The following is a 22,500-nucleotide window of genomic DNA, read 5'->3' on the forward strand; positions in this document are numbered from 1 at the left end:
AAGAAAAGTGACACAAGGAATTCCCACCCCATCTCAATTGGCACCAACATCAAGAAGTCCACCACCACCACCACCACCACCACCACCACCACCACCACCACCACCACCACCACCACCACCACCATCATCATCATCATCATCACCATCATCATCATCATCATCATCATCATCATCATCATCATCAGCTCAACTCTCTTCATCATCATCACAAAGTCCCACCTTTAAAAAAACCAGATTCCTCATCATCATTATTTTCCTCCTCATCATCATCCTCATTATCTTCTCCCTCATCATCATCTCAACTCTCGTCACCATCATCACAGGATTCCATCTTTAAAAAAAAACAGATTGTAGAACAAGTGAGGATATTTTAAATAGAACAACAAATTTAATTCAAGAACAAAAAATTACAGACAAAAATAAGGAAATAGCTAGCTTTAAAAAACCCAACTAAGTTAGATTCAACGCACTTACACTGTTTCAAGCCTTACAGAAAAAGTTCTTCGAATGGAGACAGGTGTACATTCTTTTAAAATATTTAATATTATTGTTCAATATGTTGAGTGCTTTAGAGGTAACATTATTTATTATAGTAGATAAAGGTAATAAAGGTAAAACCCCATCCTGATTCAAGATATTTACCTCAAGGAGTAACTGTAAATATCCCTCCCTTTTTACATAATAAATTTACTGAAAATGAGATTTTATTAACAAAAGAAATTGCTTCATGTAGAATTCATGTTGAGAGGGCTAATGAAAGACTGAAAAATGTTAACATCCTCTCATATATTCCAACCATGTTAAGAGAAACATCTGATATTATTTTTCAATTTGTTGCAGCACTTGTCAATCCCCAGTCTCCTCTTATTAAGGAGATTGCATTTTGTTAGCTTTGCCATTTATTTTGTACAACACACATATTTTGTTCATCATCATCAAATCACCATTCAAAATAATGGTTTTGTAGGTCCATACATGATTTTACATGATAAACATGACAAATTATGGCATTGTTGTATCAATGTATGTTCAATGTCATTAACATTGTTAAATAAAACCACACAAATTAGTTTTGGACTGAATCAACCCAAGGCATCATCAAGATAGATCTGTGGAAGTAAAAGAATAAAAGATTCAAATTTAGAGCTGCGACCATGCTCAATAGGCAAAAAACAAACAAACTAATAAAACGTCTGTTGTGGTCTTGTGGTATGACACTCGCTTTCAGATCAGAAGGTCCTGGGTTTGGGCCTCGCTCGGCACATAGTTGAGTCCTTGGAGAAGGCTCTTTACTCACAATCTCTCACCGTACTCAGGTGTCAAATGAGTACCTGGCCGTTAACAGCGTTGTCTCTGTCCGAAAAAATTGTAATATCGCCCAACAGGCATCATGTCCCGTCTTACATGTTAAATGTTGCTGTTGGCCAGGGACCCCTTGTAAAGCACTTTGAGCACATTTAGTGGATATTACGCTGTATAAAAACTCAATTAAAAAAACAAATTAAGTGATTCTTTCATTCATCTTGCTTTTTTGATAAGGGGGAAACCCGAAACGTCCATTTTATCTGTTTTCGTATATTAAATTGAAGTTCACATTCAATTTCACAATGTTATTGATTTCTTCGAGTTTCAAGCAGCAACATTTACATTACACCTTAACCCAATAGGAAGTTTAGTTTACCGTGACTAACACTGGTCTAAATAAATCCTTTATTCATCCCATAGAGGAAATTTATCTCTAGGGTCTATTCCCAGGGGAGACTGGAATAACCACGGTGCAGCGCCGCAAATTGAGCTAGGGCGAGGTGACTTGCTCAAGGCCACACAGCGCAGCGGCGGGTGAACGAACTCGGTACCTTTCGGGTACGAAGCAAAAACCGTACCGCTGATCCACGCTGCCCACATGAAGTATGATAAAATGTCTAGCGGGATTGGTGATTGTGATGCTCATATGAGTATTATAATAAAGGTTACAACACGATACTAAATAGTATGTAGTAGACTATAGTCAATAGCAACGAAAATTAGCGAAGCAAGACTAAGACCTCAAAGACTCAAAGTCCGTGGTCCATAAGATAAAAACACAATAATTCAATGACTCCCTCTCTCTCTCCCTAACTAAAATCGAACGTAAACAGTTAAATCTTTCCATTGGATATACTAAATCTGCCTAAACTCAAAGTAAACTGATTATTGTCCAACAGTAGTTTTACGGAGATGTGAGATTTTGAGAGTGAGAATGAGAAGACGAAATGACTTACCTTCACAGAATACTCTTTATTCTTCATGCTGGCTTGAACTTTGCCGAACATCAAGCCATCTGAGTAAGTGAAAGTCAAAACATGACCTGACTGATGATGATTTTCACCTCGCGAGACACTTTTATGCTCATTGGAGAAGTATTTCATAAGGGCGGTGATGGAAATAGAGTTCGTGTCAGCCATTTTTCTCGACTGTTTAGAGCCAGCCGGTTTGTTGCCATGCGTTGCTGCGCAGGATTACGTCACGACTTAGGAAGCCTATTAGGCCAAGACGGCCAATCTAGCGATAAGATATGAAGTGAATAGAAAAGTGCCAGAAGACAATAGAGAATAAAAATTTTTCGCGGCGGTGGTGGGGTTCGAACCTGCGACCTTATTGGTACGACAACTCCGCCTGGCAGGTGAGAGCGTGGCTCTACCGTGTGAGCTATCCACGAACACAAAAATATTCGTTTCAAACTCAAAGTCATTACTAGATCCCTCTCTCACCCACTTCTTGAGACCGCCGATTCGTTCGTACACCACCATCGCGAATAATTTTGACCAGCAGTTAAGCTTAATAGCCAATATTCTCAACACAAACATATAACATAGAAACGATTGAGACATTGAGTATGCTCCGGTGTATGGGGTGAATTTTTAATTCAGAAAAGTGAGTGGAGCAGGCACTTATGTTGGCAACAACAAGATATGAAGTGAATAGAAAAGTGCCAGAAGACAATAGAGAATAAAACTCACTTTTCTGAATTAAAAATTCACCCCATACACCGGAGCATACTCAATGTCTCAATCGTTTCTATGTTATATGTTTGTGTTGAGAATATTGGCTATTAAGCTTAACTGCTGGTCAAAATTATTCGCGATGGTGGTGTACGAACGAATCGGCGGTCTCAAGAAGTGGGTGAGAGAGGGATCTAGTAATGACTTTGAGTTTGAAACGAATATTTTTGTGTTCGTGGATAGCTCACACGGTAGAGCCACGCTCTCACCTGCCAGGCGGAGTTGTCGTACCAATAAGGTCGCAGGTTCAAACCCCACCACCGCCGCGAAAAATTTTTTATTCTCTATTGTCTTCTGGCACTTTTCTATTCACTTCATATCTTGTTGTTACCAACATAAGTGCCTGCTCCACTCACTTTTCTGAATTAAAAATTCACCCCATACACCGGAGCATACTCAATGTCTCAATCGTTTCTATGTTATATGTTTGTGTTGAGAATATTGGCTATTAAGCTTAACTGCTGGTCAAAATTATTCGCGATGGTGGTGTACGAACGAATCGGCGGTCTCAAGAAGTGGGTGAGAGAGGGATCTAGTAATGACTTTGAGTTTGAAACGAATATTTTTGTGTTCGTGGATAGCTCACACGGTAGAGCCACGCTCTCACCTGCCAGGCGGAGTTGTCGTACCAATAAGGTCGCAGGTTCAAACCCCACCACCGCCGCAAAAAATTTTTTATTCTCTATTGTCTTCTGGCACTTTTCTATTCACTTCATATCTTGTTGTTACCAACATAAGTGCCTGCTCCACTCACTTTTCTGAATTAAAAATTCACCCCATACACCGGAGCATACTCAATGTCTCAATCGTTTCTATGTTATATGTTTGTGTTGAGAATATTGGCTATTAAGCTTAACTGCTGGTCAAAATTATTCGCGATGGTGGTGTACGAACGAATCGGCGGTCTCAAGAAGTGGGTGAGAGAGGGATCTAGTAATGACTTTGAGTTTGAAACGAATATTTTTGTGTTCGTGGATAGCTCACACGGTAGAGCCACGCTCTCACCTGCCAGGCGGAGTTGTCGTACCAATAAGGTCGCAGGTTCAAACCCCACCACCGCCGCGAAAAATTTTTTATTCTCTATTGTCTTCTGGCACTTTTCTATTCACTTCATATCTTGTTGTTACCAACATAAGTGCCTGCTCCACTCCCAATCTAGCGATGCACGCCTTGAGGTCCTACTTGGGATAAATTAAAACCATATCAGTTTTATCACTGAAAGAAGAGGCTTTGCTTCACTTAGATATACGGATGAAGAGAATGGCAATAAATATATATTTTATCATTGTTGGTTTTGCTTAAATATATATTAAATATCAAAAAGAACAGTAAACAAAGTATGCACCGAGAAGAGCCCCATGGTACTATAAATAAAAATCCCTGACCCCACGGAGTCCTTCATCCCGCACACTCCCAACGATCCCTACTCAACTTGTATCGTGTGCATTGTCTAATAATAGTATAATTATAAAGATGTCGCTGATTGTGTGTTAAGTTAACAAGTGCTTTGAGTTTGGAATTTAATGTGGATTTTTAAATTCAATTATTCTAAAGATGTGTGTCATACCGTTAGTATTCAGAGAAAATGTATTATCGCTGTTGTCATTGTTTATGAAACCTACCTGTTTTTATCTTGAATCATTTTATTTTTAAAAGTTATTTCTGTAATTTGTAACCAATCATGAATCATGTTGATTTTTTAATTGAAAATCGATTCCGACACTTATCCCCTCAAGAGAAAATTGTGGTGAAAGATTTAGGTCCACACAAACCAGTGAATTTTAACTTAGTTTCTAACACACCGAGGAGACAGCGCCGATTTAATAATAATTATTTTTAAAATGTTGAATGGCTTACTGCCAGTGAAAGCCGTAAAACGCTTCATTGTTTTTGTTGCTTGATTTTTGGTGATGTATGCTATAACGGACAACAGGAGGATTCAGTGATATTGCGCACATCTCTCAGGCTCTGAAGAAACATTCTGAATCAAATAGCCATGTCACAGATGCTGTTAATTATAAACTTTTCAACGTTGTAGATATAAGAAATCAGTTGGAAACAGGATATGCTGCGTCTGTGAGTCGTTATAATGAACAGATGAAAGTTAACAGACAAGTTTTGTCCAAGATAATTGATGCTCTTTTGTGAGTACGTCTCGTTAATATTCTAACACACACACATACACGCACACGCAAATACACGCACATATGCAAACAATTGCAATACCCCCTCCACACACACACACACACATACACACACACACACACACACACATACAAAGTAGGTCAAATTAAGTTAAATTAACTAGACCAATAAAGTTTGATTCTGTATTTCGAATTTGTGCCGCCTTAAATACAATGTGACCAACCGCCCCTGACTATTACTACATATTACTAAATACTACTACTACTACTACTACTACTACTACTACTACTACTACTACTACTATTACTACTACTACTACTACTACTACCACTACTACTACTACTACTACTACTACTACTATACTACTACTACTACTACTACTAACTACTACTACTACTACTTACTATTACTACTACTACTACTACTATTACTACTACTACTACTACTACTACTACTACTACTACTACTACTACTACACTACTACTACAACAACTACTACTACTCTACTATACTACTACTACTACTAACTACTATACTTACTACTACTATACTTACTACTACTACTACTACTAACTACTACTACTACTACTACTTACTATCTACTACTACTATATACTACTACTATACTACTACTACTAACTACTACTACTACTACTACTACTACTACTATACTACTACTTACTACTACTACTACTATACTACTACTACTACTACTACTACTACTAATACTACTACTACTACTACTTACTACTATCATACTACTACTACTACTATTACTACTACTACTACATACTATTACATACTACTAATACTACTTACTACTACTACTACTACTACTACTATATACTACTCTACTACTACTATACTACTACTAAATACTATACTATCTATACTACTACTACTACTCTACTATACTCACTAACTACTATCTACTACTATACTATACTATATACTACTCATAACACTACTTGTATCGATTCATTATTATATTTATTATTTACTAAATAATTATAGATATACATTTATTTATATAGTGTTTAAGTCTTCATTTTTTTCGTATATTTAAACTACGTAATATAGCAAAAAGCAGAGATTTTAAATGATTGACTGAATTGCATATCTAATGATAGAATTTGTTATGAGATCACTGTTGTAATTTAAATTTTTTAAAAATAATATTGAGCTTTATATAGCGCAATATCCACTAAATGTGCTCAAAGCTCTTTACAATGGGTTCCTGGTCAACAGCAACATTTAACATCTAGGACGGGACATGACGCCTGTTGGGCGATATTACAATTTTTCGGACAAAGACAACGCTGTTAGCGGCCAGGTACTCATTTTACACCTGAGTACGGTGAGAGAATGTGAGTAAAGAACCTTTTCCAAGGACTAAACTATGCGCCGAGCGCGAGCCTCGAACCCAGGACCTTCCGATCCGAAAGCGAGTGTCATACCACTAGACCACATAGCCGCAACTAATACTACTCAAAAACCAACGTAATAATATTGTCCAAAACAACAGTTTTAAACCATGCCCATAACTTCATTCTAGTATCAGACATTCAAATAATCAATAATTTAATTACGCAGGATTGGCCGTCTCATGAATGGAATTGGAAGGAAGAAATAAAATGCAAACCTCTACTATTCAATTGCTAAGACCGTCGCAAGGAAAGATTTCTTGGAAATGAAATGAACTGTGCAGATAAATTCTCAAAGGTGATTTACATGACAGCGCATGTATCGACAAAACATCTTTATTTATTTTAACAAGAATTTAGTTGGTTTTTATTTATCTTTAATCGTCAATGTAATGCGAGACAAGATTAACTCGATGTGTGCTTATCCGCATGTCTGATCACCCAAATTGTCATGGGCTCAATGTTGAGATAGAAATAAATACTTTCAATCAAACCAACTCAAAATAGATAGTATGCAGATGACGTCACTCAGGCCTTTGTTGTTGTTTTTGCCATCCGCGTTTGTGAGTTGTTCTCACTAAACTGGATGAACCAGACTATAAAAGTTCATGGTTACACAGAGTTTGTGTGTTGGTCCGTTATACTTCCGGATGGCAATGTTGTGAACTCCTTGTCCAAGCGCATTCCATCTATAGTGTTGATTGCAACAATGATAAATCAAGCCCACAAATGCTTTCGGATGACAGAACTTCAAATATATGCGTATCGAGGATGAACCCAAACATGTGGAAATTTATTAATTTTGAGTAATAAGATATCAAGTTTAAGAAATTTGATGAGGTGAAAAAAAAAAAAAGGGGGGGGGGGGGGGGGGGGGGAGGAGGGCGGAGGTGTGAAACTTAATTCAACGATCTTTTAATTTAAAAAAAAAAAGAAATTGTGTTCAAATATTTAGAAATTGATGTTTTGTGATTGTGTGTTCGTGTGTGTTTGTGTGTGTGTGTGTATGTATGTGTGTGTAAAGCAGAACAACCTACATGTCTCTCTGTTTTTATTTACTCCAGTTTCTATTTCTTTAAAAACATGTGACCCACCGTCTCAATTCGGGGTGATTATGGAGTTAACCAGAAGTGGTAAAATTGATTCTTAATTTAAAATGCTCAGAGAAATTAATTTTTTTTGTTTTCTCCTATTTAAGAATTGATAATATTTTTATTTGATGAAACAAATACACTTTACTGAAGTTTAATTATTGTGGCTATTTTTGCAATTTTCAATTTCTTATTCAACCTGATTTAATACCGATTTGTGACGGTGGGACACATTTTATGAGACTATATAAAGGTAATCAAGTTTACGTGGTAGCCATTAGTGATAGAGAAAACCCCTGTATCGTACAACGACTAATCATGTGAGTTTGTATTGTTAACATTAAATTTGTTGTAAAAGTTATGTATGTGCATGCAGCTTTGCTATCATAATGTATAACATGCGCCATTTCTAAGCCAATAACAAATTCAATTAAAACTTAGATAAACACTTTAGAAGTAAATAGGTCGCAGGTTTATATTTGGCACATCCTTTATGCAAAAAAGATCTTAGAATTTATGTACGTTTATGTTTTTTTTATTTGTTTTTGTGATTGGCTAAAGTAGGGTTTTGAGCCCGAAACGTTCCATGTTTCGCATTGTGTTCTTTTTTTTTTTTACTGTCATATTCATTGTAGTTTTTATAACTATGTCACTGTAATTGTTTTTATTCGCTGACATCTGAAAATAGATAGATGAATACGAGTGTCTACTCGTATTGGTTTTATACGAGTCATCCATATTTATGAATTTGTTTACGTATTATCTGTTATTGCTATTGTGAAGCGCAATTGAGCAGTGTAAATGGATAATGGCGCTATATAAATTGCCTATTACATTACATATTACATTGCATCTTCAAAAGATTGATTACGAGTTTCAACGAGCATCAATTGATATTTTAAGGATATCGAGTTGTATGAAACAATATGAAAAGACAAGAATCATAATATATCTAATTTATACCACTTTCATTCAAATTTGTTGCTGAACTGAATTTTTTTTTCTCTGTCTTGGGTTCGTATTTCGGTGTCATCGTTGCGTTGTTGAAACGATTCACTTCAGTTCAAACATTTTAAGACTCCTCTTTGTTTTGGAGAATTGACAGGGACCCTGACATTGACAAAAACTGAGAATATAGATCTCAGAGTTTAGGGTTTATATTGTTCATCGTCCACTTTTCTGTCAATTAGAATAAAACTGGTTGAACTGGGAAAAACAAGTACACATTTAAGAACTTGGCGAAAAATCTCGTCATTTAAATATCAATTGATTAAAATAACTCTTACATTGAAAAAAAAAAACTCTCAAACCTGGGACCGTGCTTAAACATTGTATTTAAAAAAATTACGCGCTATTTCAAGTCTTGATCCGTATTTCTCAAAAACATTTCTCGCAGATTTTCTACAACAATTAGTCATAACTCAGCCAATTTTAAACATATTTTTGATAACGTAGAATGAAACAATCCTAGAGCATTTATATAGCGTCATATCCATTCAACGTGCTCTCGGCGCTTTGCGATGAGTCCCTAGCCAACAGCTGCCCTGCACATACGAGATGGAAGTCGGTTTGGACGAATTCAATCCCTCGTGGGGGCGGGGACGTACACTCCTCTAAGCTTGGTAAGAAGTTGCCAGGCTTTGATACCAGTAAGAGGAGACATTGGGTGGCTGCGAATCGGCTTCGGTCGAGGAACTGCCTAACGGCAAGTGCGTTACATCGGTGGGTTCTTACTACCTGTCCAATATGTACCCGCTGTGGGCAAGAACCCGAGACGGCAGAGCATCTAGTCGAACGGTGTGTTGTGACGATGCTACCCGGCGGGTTCGCGACGGTGCACGAATGAGGACCGGACTTTGCTGATTGGGTCGATCGTCATAACATGTGAGAACCATAAGAGGCTGTTGCTGCCAACAGCAATTCTTAACACTTAGGCCGAGATGTGACGCCTGTTAAGTGATATTACAACTTTTTTTTTGTGAACAGTCCGAACAGAGACAATGCTGTTAAATTCCAGGTGTTCATTTTCCACCTGAGTACAGTGAAAGACTGCGAATAAAGATCATTTTCTAAGGACTCAACTATGCACCGGGTCTCGAACCTACGATCTTCCGATATCCGAAGGCGAGAATCATACAACTAGACCACATAGCCGAACAGAAAGATATTAGGTCTTTTACATAAAAACTAAGTAATTTCCGTAAAATGCAACATGTAGAGCGCCTGACATAATATAATGACGGAAAGAATATGTAATTTCTATTAGGATTAAATGTATCTACAAATCCAGCAAACTATTTTTGATATGGAATAAATATCGTTGTCGAGACCAACAAGTAAGAAGGTCTACAGATGATAAGCACGTGCGGCTATGTGGTCTTGTGGTATGACACTCGCTTTCGGATCGGAAGGTCCTGGGTTCGAGCCTCGCGCTCGGTGCATAGTTGAGTCCTTGGATAAGGCTCTTTATTCACTTTCTCTCACCGTACTCAGGTGTAAAATGAGTACTTCGCCGTTAACAGCGTTGTCATTGTCCGAAAAAATTGTAATATCGCCTAACATGCGGAATGTCCCGTCCTACATGTTAAATGTTGCTGTTGACCAGGGACCCCTTGTAAAGCGCTTTGAGCACATTTAGTTGATATTGCTCTATATAAAGCTCAATTTTATTATTTTTATTATTTATAAGCTGACCGTCATTTTGCGTAGGCATTCGATAGCAGGTATTAACTGTTTTTGACGTCTTAAAAATAGTTTTGTCAACTATGTATTTCCAACATATCCCTTTGAAATCTTTAAACACAAAATATGTAGTTTCGACAAGCACTTATTTGCAGGTCTGATAACCCAATTCCTTAAGAGCCAATCGTTGTAATGGCAATCTCAAAAAAATGACGCAAAATATTGTCCATCACAAGAATGTTAAACTAGGCCCATAAGTGGGTTCGGATGTCAGACCTGCACATATTTACACGTCGTGTACTATCATCAAGTTCCTAGACAATATAAATGCGATCAGTGAAAAAGTAGGAAACCTGAGGTCTGATGTTCGATTCCCAGACTAGGCAGGCTGATTTTAAGGGACGTTTGTTTTTTTTTTTCTATTCTTGCATTTTTATTTCTTCCTTTGTCAGAGACGAATTCCTACATACATTTAATTTCATGTCTGAATATTCTGGGCTCTGATTCATAGACCGAAACTATGGTAGTCTCAGACTATAGCAAAGTTTGAGACTTTGTAGTCTAAGACTTTGGGAAGTCAGAGACTACGAAAAATAAGCTATTCACGAGTCAGACTTCGTCCCTGACTATCAAGTCTCTGACTACGCTAGCGAAGCCTCAGACTACAGTGTTCAATCTTTTTTTAACTGAGGATTCCTCGGAAACGTATCTGTAGTCTGAGACTTCGCTAGGGTAGTCAGAGACTTGATAGTCAGGGACGAAGTCTGACTCCATGAATAGCCATAGTCTCGGACTTCCCAAAGTCTTAGACTACAAAGTACCATAGTCCCGCTCCATGAATCAGACCCCTGATAATTAAGATTTGCCAATTTTTTTTTACCACTGGTACATGGGGGTCCTGATAGCTCAGTGGGTAAAGCTCTCTCTTTACAGACTAAAGGGCCGGTATCAAGGCGAACAAGGTTGTGTGTATGCCCTGGCCGGTATCGATCCAAGATTGCAGTCCAGATTATTTTGACCCCCTTGTTCCCCAAGAAGGAGTTTTGTAACCGGGTCGGTTTGATCGACGGGAAATATTTCCCCGATTGATAAAAGGGTAGCAAGCAATTTGTGATGTCTGTTTCACGATATAGAAACGAGGGTAAACTCTGGCACCGTGGGCCTTTTCGATCTAAAGGATTGATATGATAAAAGTTTTAGCAGAATGCACGTATCACGTTCAACGCATCGCGTATGACGTATCAATCACATCATCATTGTCATAATATTTAAAATAGTGCCCAATGAAAATTTTATATTGTTTTATTGTTATATATATATATATAAATATATATATATATATATATATATATATATATATATATATATATATATATATATATATATATATATTATATATATATATATATACATAATGTGCTATCCAATCAAAAATTGCATAGCGGCATTTTTTTAACGTATAGTCAGAAAGATCATGTGATAGACACGTGATCCGAGATTAATAACTTTTTGCCCTCTCACCTCGTCATATTTCAGAAAAGTTGGTGTAACAACTATCATAAATCCAAACGGAAACGATGAATTCCTCCCAAATCGGAATGTTGATTGCCGGGCTATTGTTCATGTGTGCTGCAATAGTGTTCGAGTTTGTAGCCTTGTTCACCAACTACTGGAAGCAGGTCACCATTACCCATTCGACCGGCTCTTCATTCACCGCATCTGCTGATATTTCAGTACATCATGGACTGTTTGAATTTTGCATTGATACTGGCTTTGATGATGTGTGTAAGACCATAGAGGAACCAGATGGTAATTTGTTGGTGCTAGTGTTGTTTTTGTTGTTGTTGTTGTTGTTGTTGTTGTTGTAGTTTTTGTTGTTGTTGTTGTTCTTGTTGTTGTTGTTATTTCATTGCATGCTATAATTGTTTTATATTTTGATCACTATTGGGTGAATATGATTTTATTTATAAGTATTATTTGTTTTTTATGTAGCTGTTGTGGAAATCTATAGATAGTATGCGCTTAGCTAAGAAGCTCATAACGTTGCCATCCGGAAGTATAACGGAACAACACACAAAACCGTGTGTAATCATGAACGTTTATAGTCAGGTTAATACAATTCAGTGAGCATTACTCATAAACGCGGATGGCAATTAACAACAACAAAGACCTGAGTGACGTCATCTTCTAACTATCTATAGTTAAGCTTCGTCACTTTGAATAAAGTTCTTTGGTCTAGGTAAGGTATATCAGTTTGAAAAGTTGATTTTCAAAGGTTCATATTTGCAAAGAATGCAAATTTATAATGGATAAACATCGTAATTTATGACTCGAAATACAAATTTGATTTTTTAAATCTTATCAAATTATGCTTTATTGCGTGGATCAGTCTTTTATTGGAATTTTACCTCGAGATCTAAAGTAGTAGCTTTCCTTATAAGCGTGGGGCGATTTAGTTAATTAATGTTGAAAGTGAAAGTAGAAGTGTGCTGTGAAAGTAGAATTGTGCTTCGAACTTCAAATTAATGATAAGCGGCTTGGTGGTGGTGGTGGTGGTTGGGGGGGGGGGGGGGGGTTGGGTTACGGGTGAAACAAATATACTTAACCAAATTATAAATTCAAAAGATGCTATGCGTTTAGGTAAACTACTCACAACATCCGCCCGCCGGATATAACGTACCTAGAACGTTTATATTTGGTATGACTGATAGAAGTTAATGAGAACTAATCAATGATATTTCTGTCTGCAAACTATAACAAAGAGATGAATGACGTCATTTGTGTTCCATCTATACCATTATCAATACACCCCCACACACTACCGTTTTGATTCGTCACCGCTTTGCATTTTTGATTTTCAATTAATAAAATAGGGAAGAAAAGTCGTGACGTCACACATTCTACTTTTATGGTTCCAAAATCATTGGAAGTGTTTATGTAACCAGTCCTTCGGAGGAATTAATAAGGAATAGGTAACGTAGTGAATAACATAACTAGTTTAGTAGTAGGATGAAAGGCAGGTTACGTTGAATACGTTGAAAGGGCGAGGACGTATTACATAGGTGACCCCCTCGTCTCAAAACGGTATTATGTCGGGATGGACCAGATGCTAAAGTATGAGCGTTGATATTTAGCACAGTAAAATATGATATTCCTTCTCCTCTATAAAGCATATAAACTCAACTTAAGTCTGGTTAATACAGTTTAGTGAGAACAACTCACAAACGCGGATGGCAAAAACAATAACAAAGGCCTGAGTGACGTCATCTGGATAATATCTATACAAGAAAATAAGATAGGATGCCATATATCTAAAATGAGAAGATCATTTACACGAAGTTTGCATTCAGTCCAATGATTGAAGAGTGGTCTAACACTTCCAATGTAAAGTTATGGCATGACACCGTAGCCACCGTTATGTTATAGCCTGACACTGAAATCCAAAAGGACTGGCTGTTTGACGTCATTATTTGGTTTTTGCACCACCTCGTGAGTTGTCGTTAGTAGACCTGATGGAAACAGGTTATTTCATTAGCTGAAATATGAATACCACTCACGATTTGTTTTCTCCTCTGGCAAAAGACTGGCATTTTGACGTCATTTTTTGGTCAGTATCAGCGTGGCGTTCGTAAAGTTATGGCCTGATACCGACCAAAAAATGACGTCAAAATGCCAGTATTTTGCCACAAAAGAAAACAAATCGTGAGTTGTATTCAATAGTTCAACCAATGAAATAACTTGTTTCCATTAGCTCTACTTACGACAACTCATAGGCGGTGCAAAATACCAAATCATAATGACGTCAAACTGCCAGTCCTTTTGGATTTCAGTATCAGGCTATAACATAACGATGGCTACGGTACGAATCAGTTGTTGTTTTTACATAACACTGTTCTTCCTTATTCCTGCTTTATCTGCCACTCCTTCATACGCGAGTAATAAATTAGGGAGCTGGCACAGGGTGTATGATAAAGATATGAAAATGTGAATATGAAACAGTGCAAGAAAAGCCTGAGAGAAGAAAAATGAGATTTTATATAGCGTATTATCCACTAAATGTGCTCAAAGCGCTTTACAAGGGGTCCCTGGTCAACAGCAACATTAAACATGTAGGATGGCACAAACGCCTGTTAGGCGATATTACAATTGTTCGGACAAAGACAACGCTGTTTACGGCCAGGTACTCATTTTACACCTGAGTTCGGTGAGAGAATGTGAATAAAGAGCCTTTTCCGAGGACTCAATTATGCGCCGATCACCAGGCTCGAACCCAGGACCTTCCCATCCGAAAGCGAGTGTCACACCACGAGACCACATAGCCGCACAAAAATACTCATATAAGAAAAAGAAAAAATTAAAACCACACACTTATTCAAACAATACTTTTTCCGATATTTTAGGCAACGGGGTCTTGTGGTATGACAATCGATTTCGAATCTAAGGTCCCGGACTCGAGCCTCGTTTTGTTTTGTTTTTAAGGGTTTTACGGCGTTTGCAACACATTAAGGTCATATCAGCGCCAGTAAAAAGGAAGAAAATGGGATAGTAAAATGTTATAGAATTACAATTAAAACATCCAAGAATAAGGCAGACAAAGGCGAATTTGCTCAAATAGGGAACAGATGTAGATTCCAAGAGCTCACTATCAGTGTACTTAGATTGAGATCACCTAAATTCTCATCCAGACACAAGCACAGGTCCCCACTAAGAGGAATACACTCAAATGTTTACAAATCATATATAATACATAAAGCCTCGTTCAGCGCATAGTTGGGTCCTTGGAATAGACTCTTACTCACATTCTCTCACCGAATAAAAAGAATAGCTGGCCGTTACAACGTTGTCTCTGTAGGAAAATATTGTAATATCACCTAACAGGCGACAAGTCTTGTTCTACATGTTCCATGTCGCTGTAGACCAGTGACCCTTTGTGAAGCACTTTGAGCACGTTTAGTGGGGATTGCGCTATATGAAAGCTCTGTTTTTTGGGAGGATTTTATATTTGGGAGAAAGAGGGGGGAGGGGGGGGGGGGGGTTCATACACTACATTTTCAAATCATTATATTTATAGACTAGTGACTGATTCCTATTTAGAAATTACATCAATGCCAGCTCCCCAATGTCTCAATGGGAGCGATCTATATTCATCTTTTCGTCCAACCAGGTCATCAATCACATGATTTGTTGCTGTCCAACAAGTGGATATTTCTTTAAAAATGTAAACACGCTGCTTTGTTTACAACAGTTAGAAATATAACCTATGTAGGGAAGCTGAATTAATTGACCAATCGTGATGATAGATATTTTTTTTTTTAAACGGTGAACATTTTCCACAGTGTTGGTCACTATGAACAGATTTTGCAATGTGACCAATGATCTCGAGCATATGGATAGTTAATATAGATCATCCCCATTTGAAAATTTCAAAACAAAAAAACTGGTGCGACTCTTGTGTCTCAGCTTCGTCCTCTCGTGTTCAATGTTTATGTTGTGTGATGAAAGCGAGAGGTCAGAGGGTAAAACGCATACCGATCTTTGTGAAGAATATTATAGCCTTAACTCTCTCCTTACCAGCCATTTTCAGGATTTTCCCCAAAACTTTAAACCCAAATAACACAAAAATATATATTTTATCACTCAAACACAATAGCAGTAAGTTCTTGCGATACATAATTTCTTTAACAATACATGCTGTACAACACACTGTTCATTTCCTTTAAATTGTATGATGTACAAAAGAAATTTGAAAAAGAAAAATGTTGGTTGGTATCGTAACGAATGTCACGATTTTCCTACAGTTGGTAAGGAGAGGGTTAAGTTGACTCAAGCATCGGGCAATGAATCTCTGTTGTGTAACGGTAGCACGTCTGATGGTAATCTGGAGGTCTGAATTTAGATGTGTTTGTTTTTAGGGGTTTTACGGCGCTCGCAACACATTTATGTGCTCTAAAAGACAGTAAAAAGGCAGAAAATGGGATAGTAAAAAGTTCTAGAATTACAATTAAAGCACCCAAGAAAAGGCAAGACAAAGGGGAATTGGTTCAAATAGGAAATAGATGTAGATTCCAAGAGCACACTATCAAATTACTTAGTTTGAGATCACCTAAAATTCTTATCCAGACACAAGCACAGGTCACCACTAAGAGGGATACACTCAAATGTATACAAATCATATATAACATTTTAACAAAATATAATACAGTGTATGACAGAGAGATGATTTACAAAGAAACAAAATATCATCTCCCAAAACTAAATATTTTACCTTTGACTATTTCCCTCTCAGCAAGGGCATTCGGCCAGGGCCACGACAAAGTAATCTCATTCCAAGACAAAGACAGAAAGCAAGTTGGAAAATAGATATATAGGGGGATAGAAGACACAGTAAGTGCCTCCCTGCCCACTATAGGGGGTCAGGAACACCACCCAGTGAATTTGATCCCTTGTCGAGGAAGACCAAATTTTTCGGGATAGTTTTAATTTGTTTTTATTTTTTAATTATTTTTTGTTTGTTTCGCTTCAGACCGTGGCCTTCGTCAAGTTATGGCCTGACACTGATCAAAAAATGACTTCAAAATGCCATTCTTTTGCCACAAAAGAAAACAAATCGTGGGTTGTATTCAATAGTTCAACCAATGAAATAACTTGTTTCCATGAGCTCTACTAACGACAACTCACTAGGCGGTGCAAAAACCTAAAAAAATGACGTCAAAATGCCAGTCCTTTTGGATTTCAGGGTCAGGCTATAACATAATGATGGCTACGATCATACACACTTTCTCAGATCTTTATCTGTCTGTTCCCTGATGTGTTACTTTATTATTTCAGATTACATTATACGTACCCGTTCACTGATTGCCTCGGCTATAGCTCTCACCTTTATAGCATTGTTTTTGGCCCTATTTCATTCCTTCAAAGTGCATCACAGGAGCGCATCCAGAGGGGTTGTGTATATTATGGAGATATTGACCACACTTGCAAGTATGGAATTAATCTCTATTATCGGTTGTTCTGATCTCACTACTACTACTACTACTACTACTACTACTACTACTACTACTACTACTACTACTACTACTACTACTACTACTACTACTACTACTACTACTACTACAACAACTACTACTACTACTACTACTATATACAACTACAACAACAACAACTACTACTACTATATACAACTACAACAACAACAACACCTACTACTACTACTACTACTACTACTACTACTACTACTACTACAACTACAACTACTACTACTACAACTACTACTACTAATGCTGCTAATAATAATGATAATAATAATAATAATAATAATAATAATAATAATAATAATAATAATAATAATAATAATAATAATAATAATAATAAAAATAATAATAATAATTATGATGATGATAATGATGATGATGATGATGATGATGATGACGATGATGTTATTACTACTACTACTATTACTACTACTACTACTATACTACTACTACTACTACTACTACTACTACTACTACTACTACTACTACTACCAATAATGATAATAATAATAATAATAATAATAATAATAATAATAATAATAATAATAATAATAATAATAATAATGATAATAATAATAATATCAATAATGCTGCTGCTGCTATACTACTACTACTACTACTACTACTACTACTACTACTACTACTATTACTACTACTACTACTGCTACTACTACTACTACAATTACAACAACAACAACAACAACAACAACTACAACTACAACTACAACTACAACTACTACTACTACTACTACTACTACTACTACTACTACTACTACTACTACTACTACTACTATCACTACCACTACTACTACTAATGCTGATAATAATGATAATAATAATAATAATAATAATAATAATAATAATAATAATAATAATAATAATAATAATAATAATAATAATAATAATAATAATAATAATAATAATAATAATAATAATAATAATAATAATTGAATAAATCCAACCCTTGAATAAGCTATATTATTAATGTCAATAATAAATGTTTTGCATTTAATCCGTTCTGCCATATGGTTCATATAATATAATATTTCACGATTGCACGACATAATACATTTTCATTTTTGCAATTTACATATTATTTCAGTGAAGTGTTGATATTGTGTTCTCGTTTAAGATAAAATCTCGTTTAAAAGAGGCGTTTTGACAGATCTCGTATTTTTTTTCTAATATCAACCAACAAATTATGTTTGTTTGTTTGTTTTTAAGGGTTTTACGGCGCTTGCAACACATTTAGGTTATATCAGCGCCAGTAAAAAGGAAGAAAATGGGATAGTAAAAAGTTCTACAATTACAAATAAAGCACCCAAGAGAAAGTAAGACAAAGAGGAATGGGAACAAATAGGGATCAGATGTAGATTCCAAGGGCATACCACCAATGTACTTAGTTTGAGATCACCTATGTCTCATCCGGACAAAAGCACAAAGTCCAAAAAAGAGGAATACACTCAAATGCTTACATTATACATCAAAAATAATAAATATAATCATACATAACAAATAGATGATTTACATGGAAAAAAAATATCATTTCCCAAAACAATAATTATGCATTTGTCTGATTCCCTCCCAGCCAGGACTCCAACGAGGGCCAGGTAAAAAACAAGTAATCTCATTCCAAGACAAAGACAGAAAGCATGTTGGAAAACAGACATAGGGGATAGAAGACACACTATGTACCTCCCTGCCCACTATGGGAGGTCAGGATCCCCACCCAGAACCAACGAATTGAATTCTGGTATAAATAAACAAATCTGAAAAAATATATTACGTCATAAAATAAGACCACGATCACCAGACGCAAGTTGTTTAAGTGCTCAAAGAAACAAACTCATCGATTGATTCAGTTATTGATTACAACTCACAATAATTGTAAAAACAACCTGATACTAATCAAGAATAATTCTTCATAAAACAAGACGAAGATCACTGTGAAAAGTTAATTATTAACTTTTTCCCGTGCCCTTCTCGTTTTTTGCTATGAAGAATTGTTTTGCTTCGAATCAAGCTTTTCAGTTAACGAAGGCCACGCCACCGTCTGATTAGAAGAAGCTGTTCTCTGCCATGAATGGCCTTAATTCGTCCACCCACTAGTGCTAAACCGCCTCCCCTCCCCCCCCTCCCCCCCCCCCCAAAAAAAAAAAAAAAAAAAAAAAGCAACAACAACAAAAAACCCAGAAAAAAAAACAAAAAGCACAACGTGTAGGCTACCAAATGCGTGCATCATTAACAAAAGAGCCATGCACTTTATTTTCATGGGCAGGGGAGGCTTCTGGAATTTTACCCATCTCTCATGTGTTTATTGAGAGGTTGTTCCCCTTGAAAAATAAATTATACTTTAAACCTTTTTAAGATAAACTTTTTTTTTTTAATTTTATTCTAAAGAGTTTATCTTGAGTGGACTCCATTCTAATTGATCTATTTTATTATTATTTTTGTGCCAGTACTATTTTTGGTGATAGCCACCATCGTGTATGGAGTAAACCTTAAAGAGGGGGACGAGATTTACGCCGAGGAATATGGCCTGGGCTATTCTTTCTTTATCAACATTGTGTCTTTCATTATACTCGTTATTGGAAGCGTGTTGATTGAACAGAGCTACCAAGCAGAGCAGGTAAGGATATACGACTTACTAACTGTCTCAAAATGGTAAAAAAAAAACGAAAAAAAAAATAAATTTAGATCTTGAGCATGCCTTTTGAGTGAAATTCATAAACCCTATAGTAAAAAATTAAATATTATTAGTCAAATGGATATGTGACTTAACTGTCTCAAAATAGTAAACAAAACGAAAAAATAAATAAATTTAGATCTTGAGTATGACTTTTGAGTGAAATTTAGGAACTTTATAATGAAATATTAAATATCATTAGTAGTCAATTGGATTTGTGACTAACTCTCAAAATGGTAAACAATACGAAAAAGTAAAATTTTTAGATATGGAGTATGACCTTTAAGTGAACTTTATAAACTTTATAGTAAAAAATGGATGTGCGACTAACTGTCTCAAAATAGTAAACAATACGAAAAAATATAAAAAAATTAGGTCTGGAGTATGAATTTTGAGTGAACTTCATAAACCCTAGAGTAACAAAATTAAATATTAATCAAATGGAATGAATGGAAACTTGAATTTGATCACGACAACAATCTCATCTGTCTTTCGTATTTCATTTATCGTATTTTTGTTGACAAGAGGATTGTTTTTTTTTTTTTTTTTTTTTTTTTTTTTTAAGGTTTTACGCGTTTGCACACATTTAGGTTATATCAGCGCCAGTAAAAAGGAAGAAAATGGGATAGTAAAAAGTTCTAGAATTACAATTGAAGCACCCAAGAGAAAGTAAGACATAGGGGAACTGGGAACAAATAGGGATTTGATGTAGATTCTAAAAGCATACCACCAATGCACTTAGTTTGAGATCACCTATTAGTCTCATCCGGACATAAGCACAAAATCCAACAAAGAGGAATACACTCAAATGCTTACATTATACATTCAAAATAACAAATACAATATTACATAACAGAGACATGATTTACAAGGGAAAAAATATCATCTCCCAAAACAATGACAATGCATTTGACTGTTTCCCTCCCAGCTAGGACTCCGGCCAGGGCCAGGTTAAAACCAAGTAATCTCATTCCAAGACAAAGGCAGAAAGCATGTTGGAAAACAGATAATATAAGGGGATAGAAGACACAGTATGTACCCCTCTGCCCACTGTGGGAGGTCAGGAACCCCACCAGTTCGTTTGAGAGTATTAATTTCATTGCAACAATGTGCCCATAACAAATTGGATTATCAACCTGCAAATAGATAAACGTCGAACACATCTTTTTGGTGGAAGAAGTGTAAATTTACAAAACTGAATAACACAGTGACATAGTATTATAAAGTTATGTAAAATTCTAGACACTAAAGGATGCGCACTATCTACTCTAAAACTCTAATTGGTAATATTAATTTTGTATTGCCATTTTATCTTAACAATTCGCAAATTCAATAAAATTAATCAGAGAAAGAGCGAACTTAATCTACTATTAATAAAGGCCATTGACGTCAAAATTATTCTTTGCCTCTTCTTTAATTCCCCTCCCCCCCGACCACCCCCCCCCACCCAAGACCTCCCCAGTGGCTAGTGGGGCGGTAGTGGTTCAAGCATACCCCGTAGGCCAACCCATTCCAGGCACTTCCTACGGCCAACCAGTCTTATATGGTCAACCAGCTTACGGCCAACCTCAACCATACGCCACCGCTGCCTCTGGTCAACCTATGCCACCAGGTTATGGACAGCAACAATTCCCAACCCCTGCCGGCACAACACAACCTATGGAGCCTACGAAAGATCAGTCTAACCCCCAACCACCTGTTGCTGTTGAATACTGAAGTTTCATTAGCCAGTTAATTAACTGCCGTATTATTCTGGAAAGAGTAATATAAATGTTGCTGCTTAAGGCTGGAAGAAATAAATGACAATGTGAAGTTAAATATAAGCTTCAATTTAATATACGAAAATAGACAAAATGAACGTTTCGGGTTTCCCCTGTATCAACAAAACAGGATGAATGAAACACTGTAGACGAATGAGAAAACGATTCATCTTAACAATGCCACTACTACATTATCTCATTCGCCTGTAGTGTTTCATTCATCCTGTTTTTTTGATAAAGGGGAAACCCGAAACGTACATTGTATCTGTTTTTGTATATTGAATTGAAGCTTGCATTCAATTTTACAGGGTTATTTATTCTGGAAGGGGGCATATTTAAAAAGTTGGCCAGAAAAGTCGTACTCAAAAGATCGATCGATTCAAATGACCCCATCTTTAAAAAAAAAGAGCTTTATATAGGGCAATATCCACTAAATGTGCTCAAAGCACTTTACAAGGGGTCCTCGTTCAACAGCAACCTTTAACATGTAGGACGGGACATGACGCCTTTTAGGCGATATTACAATTTTTCGGACAAAGACAACGCTGTTTACGGCCAGGTACTCATTTTACACCTGAGTAGGGTGAGAGAATGTGAATAAAGAGCCTTTTCCGAGGACTCAATTATGCGCCGAGCACCA

At 36.4% G+C, this 22,500-nt stretch overlaps 1 protein-coding gene and 1 long non-coding RNA gene across 3 annotated transcripts; one reads left to right on the forward strand and one right to left on the reverse strand.

The window, feature by feature from the left end:
* Positions 1-886: 886 nt before the first annotated feature.
* LOC144958918 (uncharacterized) lies at positions 887-2,518 on the reverse strand. The gene is made up of 2 exons (XR_013642534.1): positions 2,262-2,518; positions 887-1,109 (listed from the first exon to the last, which is right to left on the reverse strand). It is a non-coding gene; the product is annotated as an uncharacterized LOC144958918 (long non-coding RNA).
* A 5,366-nt stretch (positions 2,519-7,884) lies between these two features.
* Positions 7,885-22,243, forward strand: LOC144958595 (uncharacterized). 2 transcript variants are annotated; one of them, XM_078890680.1, is made up of 5 exons: positions 7,885-8,021; positions 11,920-12,192; positions 17,212-17,364; positions 19,874-20,043; positions 21,553-22,243. In XM_078890680.1, the coding sequence occupies exons 2-5, from the start codon at positions 11,961-11,963 to the stop codon at positions 21,814-21,816; spliced, it is 819 nt and encodes a 272-aa protein (XP_078746806.1). In that variant the 5' UTR covers positions 7,885-8,021; positions 11,920-11,960; the 3' UTR covers positions 21,817-22,243. The 2 variants fall into 2 exon arrangements, with proteins under 2 accessions (XP_078746806.1, XP_078746807.1); XM_078890681.1 differs by lacking the exon at positions 17,212-17,364.
* The last annotated feature ends 257 nt before the right edge of the window (positions 22,244-22,500 follow it).

This window comes from Berghia stephanieae, chromosome 13 (genome assembly GCF_034508935.2).
Source record: "Berghia stephanieae isolate SIO BIC M18660-M18661 chromosome 13, UCSD_Bste_1.3, whole genome shotgun sequence".
In the NCBI taxonomy this organism is placed as follows: Eukaryota; Metazoa; Mollusca; class Gastropoda; order Nudibranchia; family Aeolidiidae; genus Berghia; species Berghia stephanieae.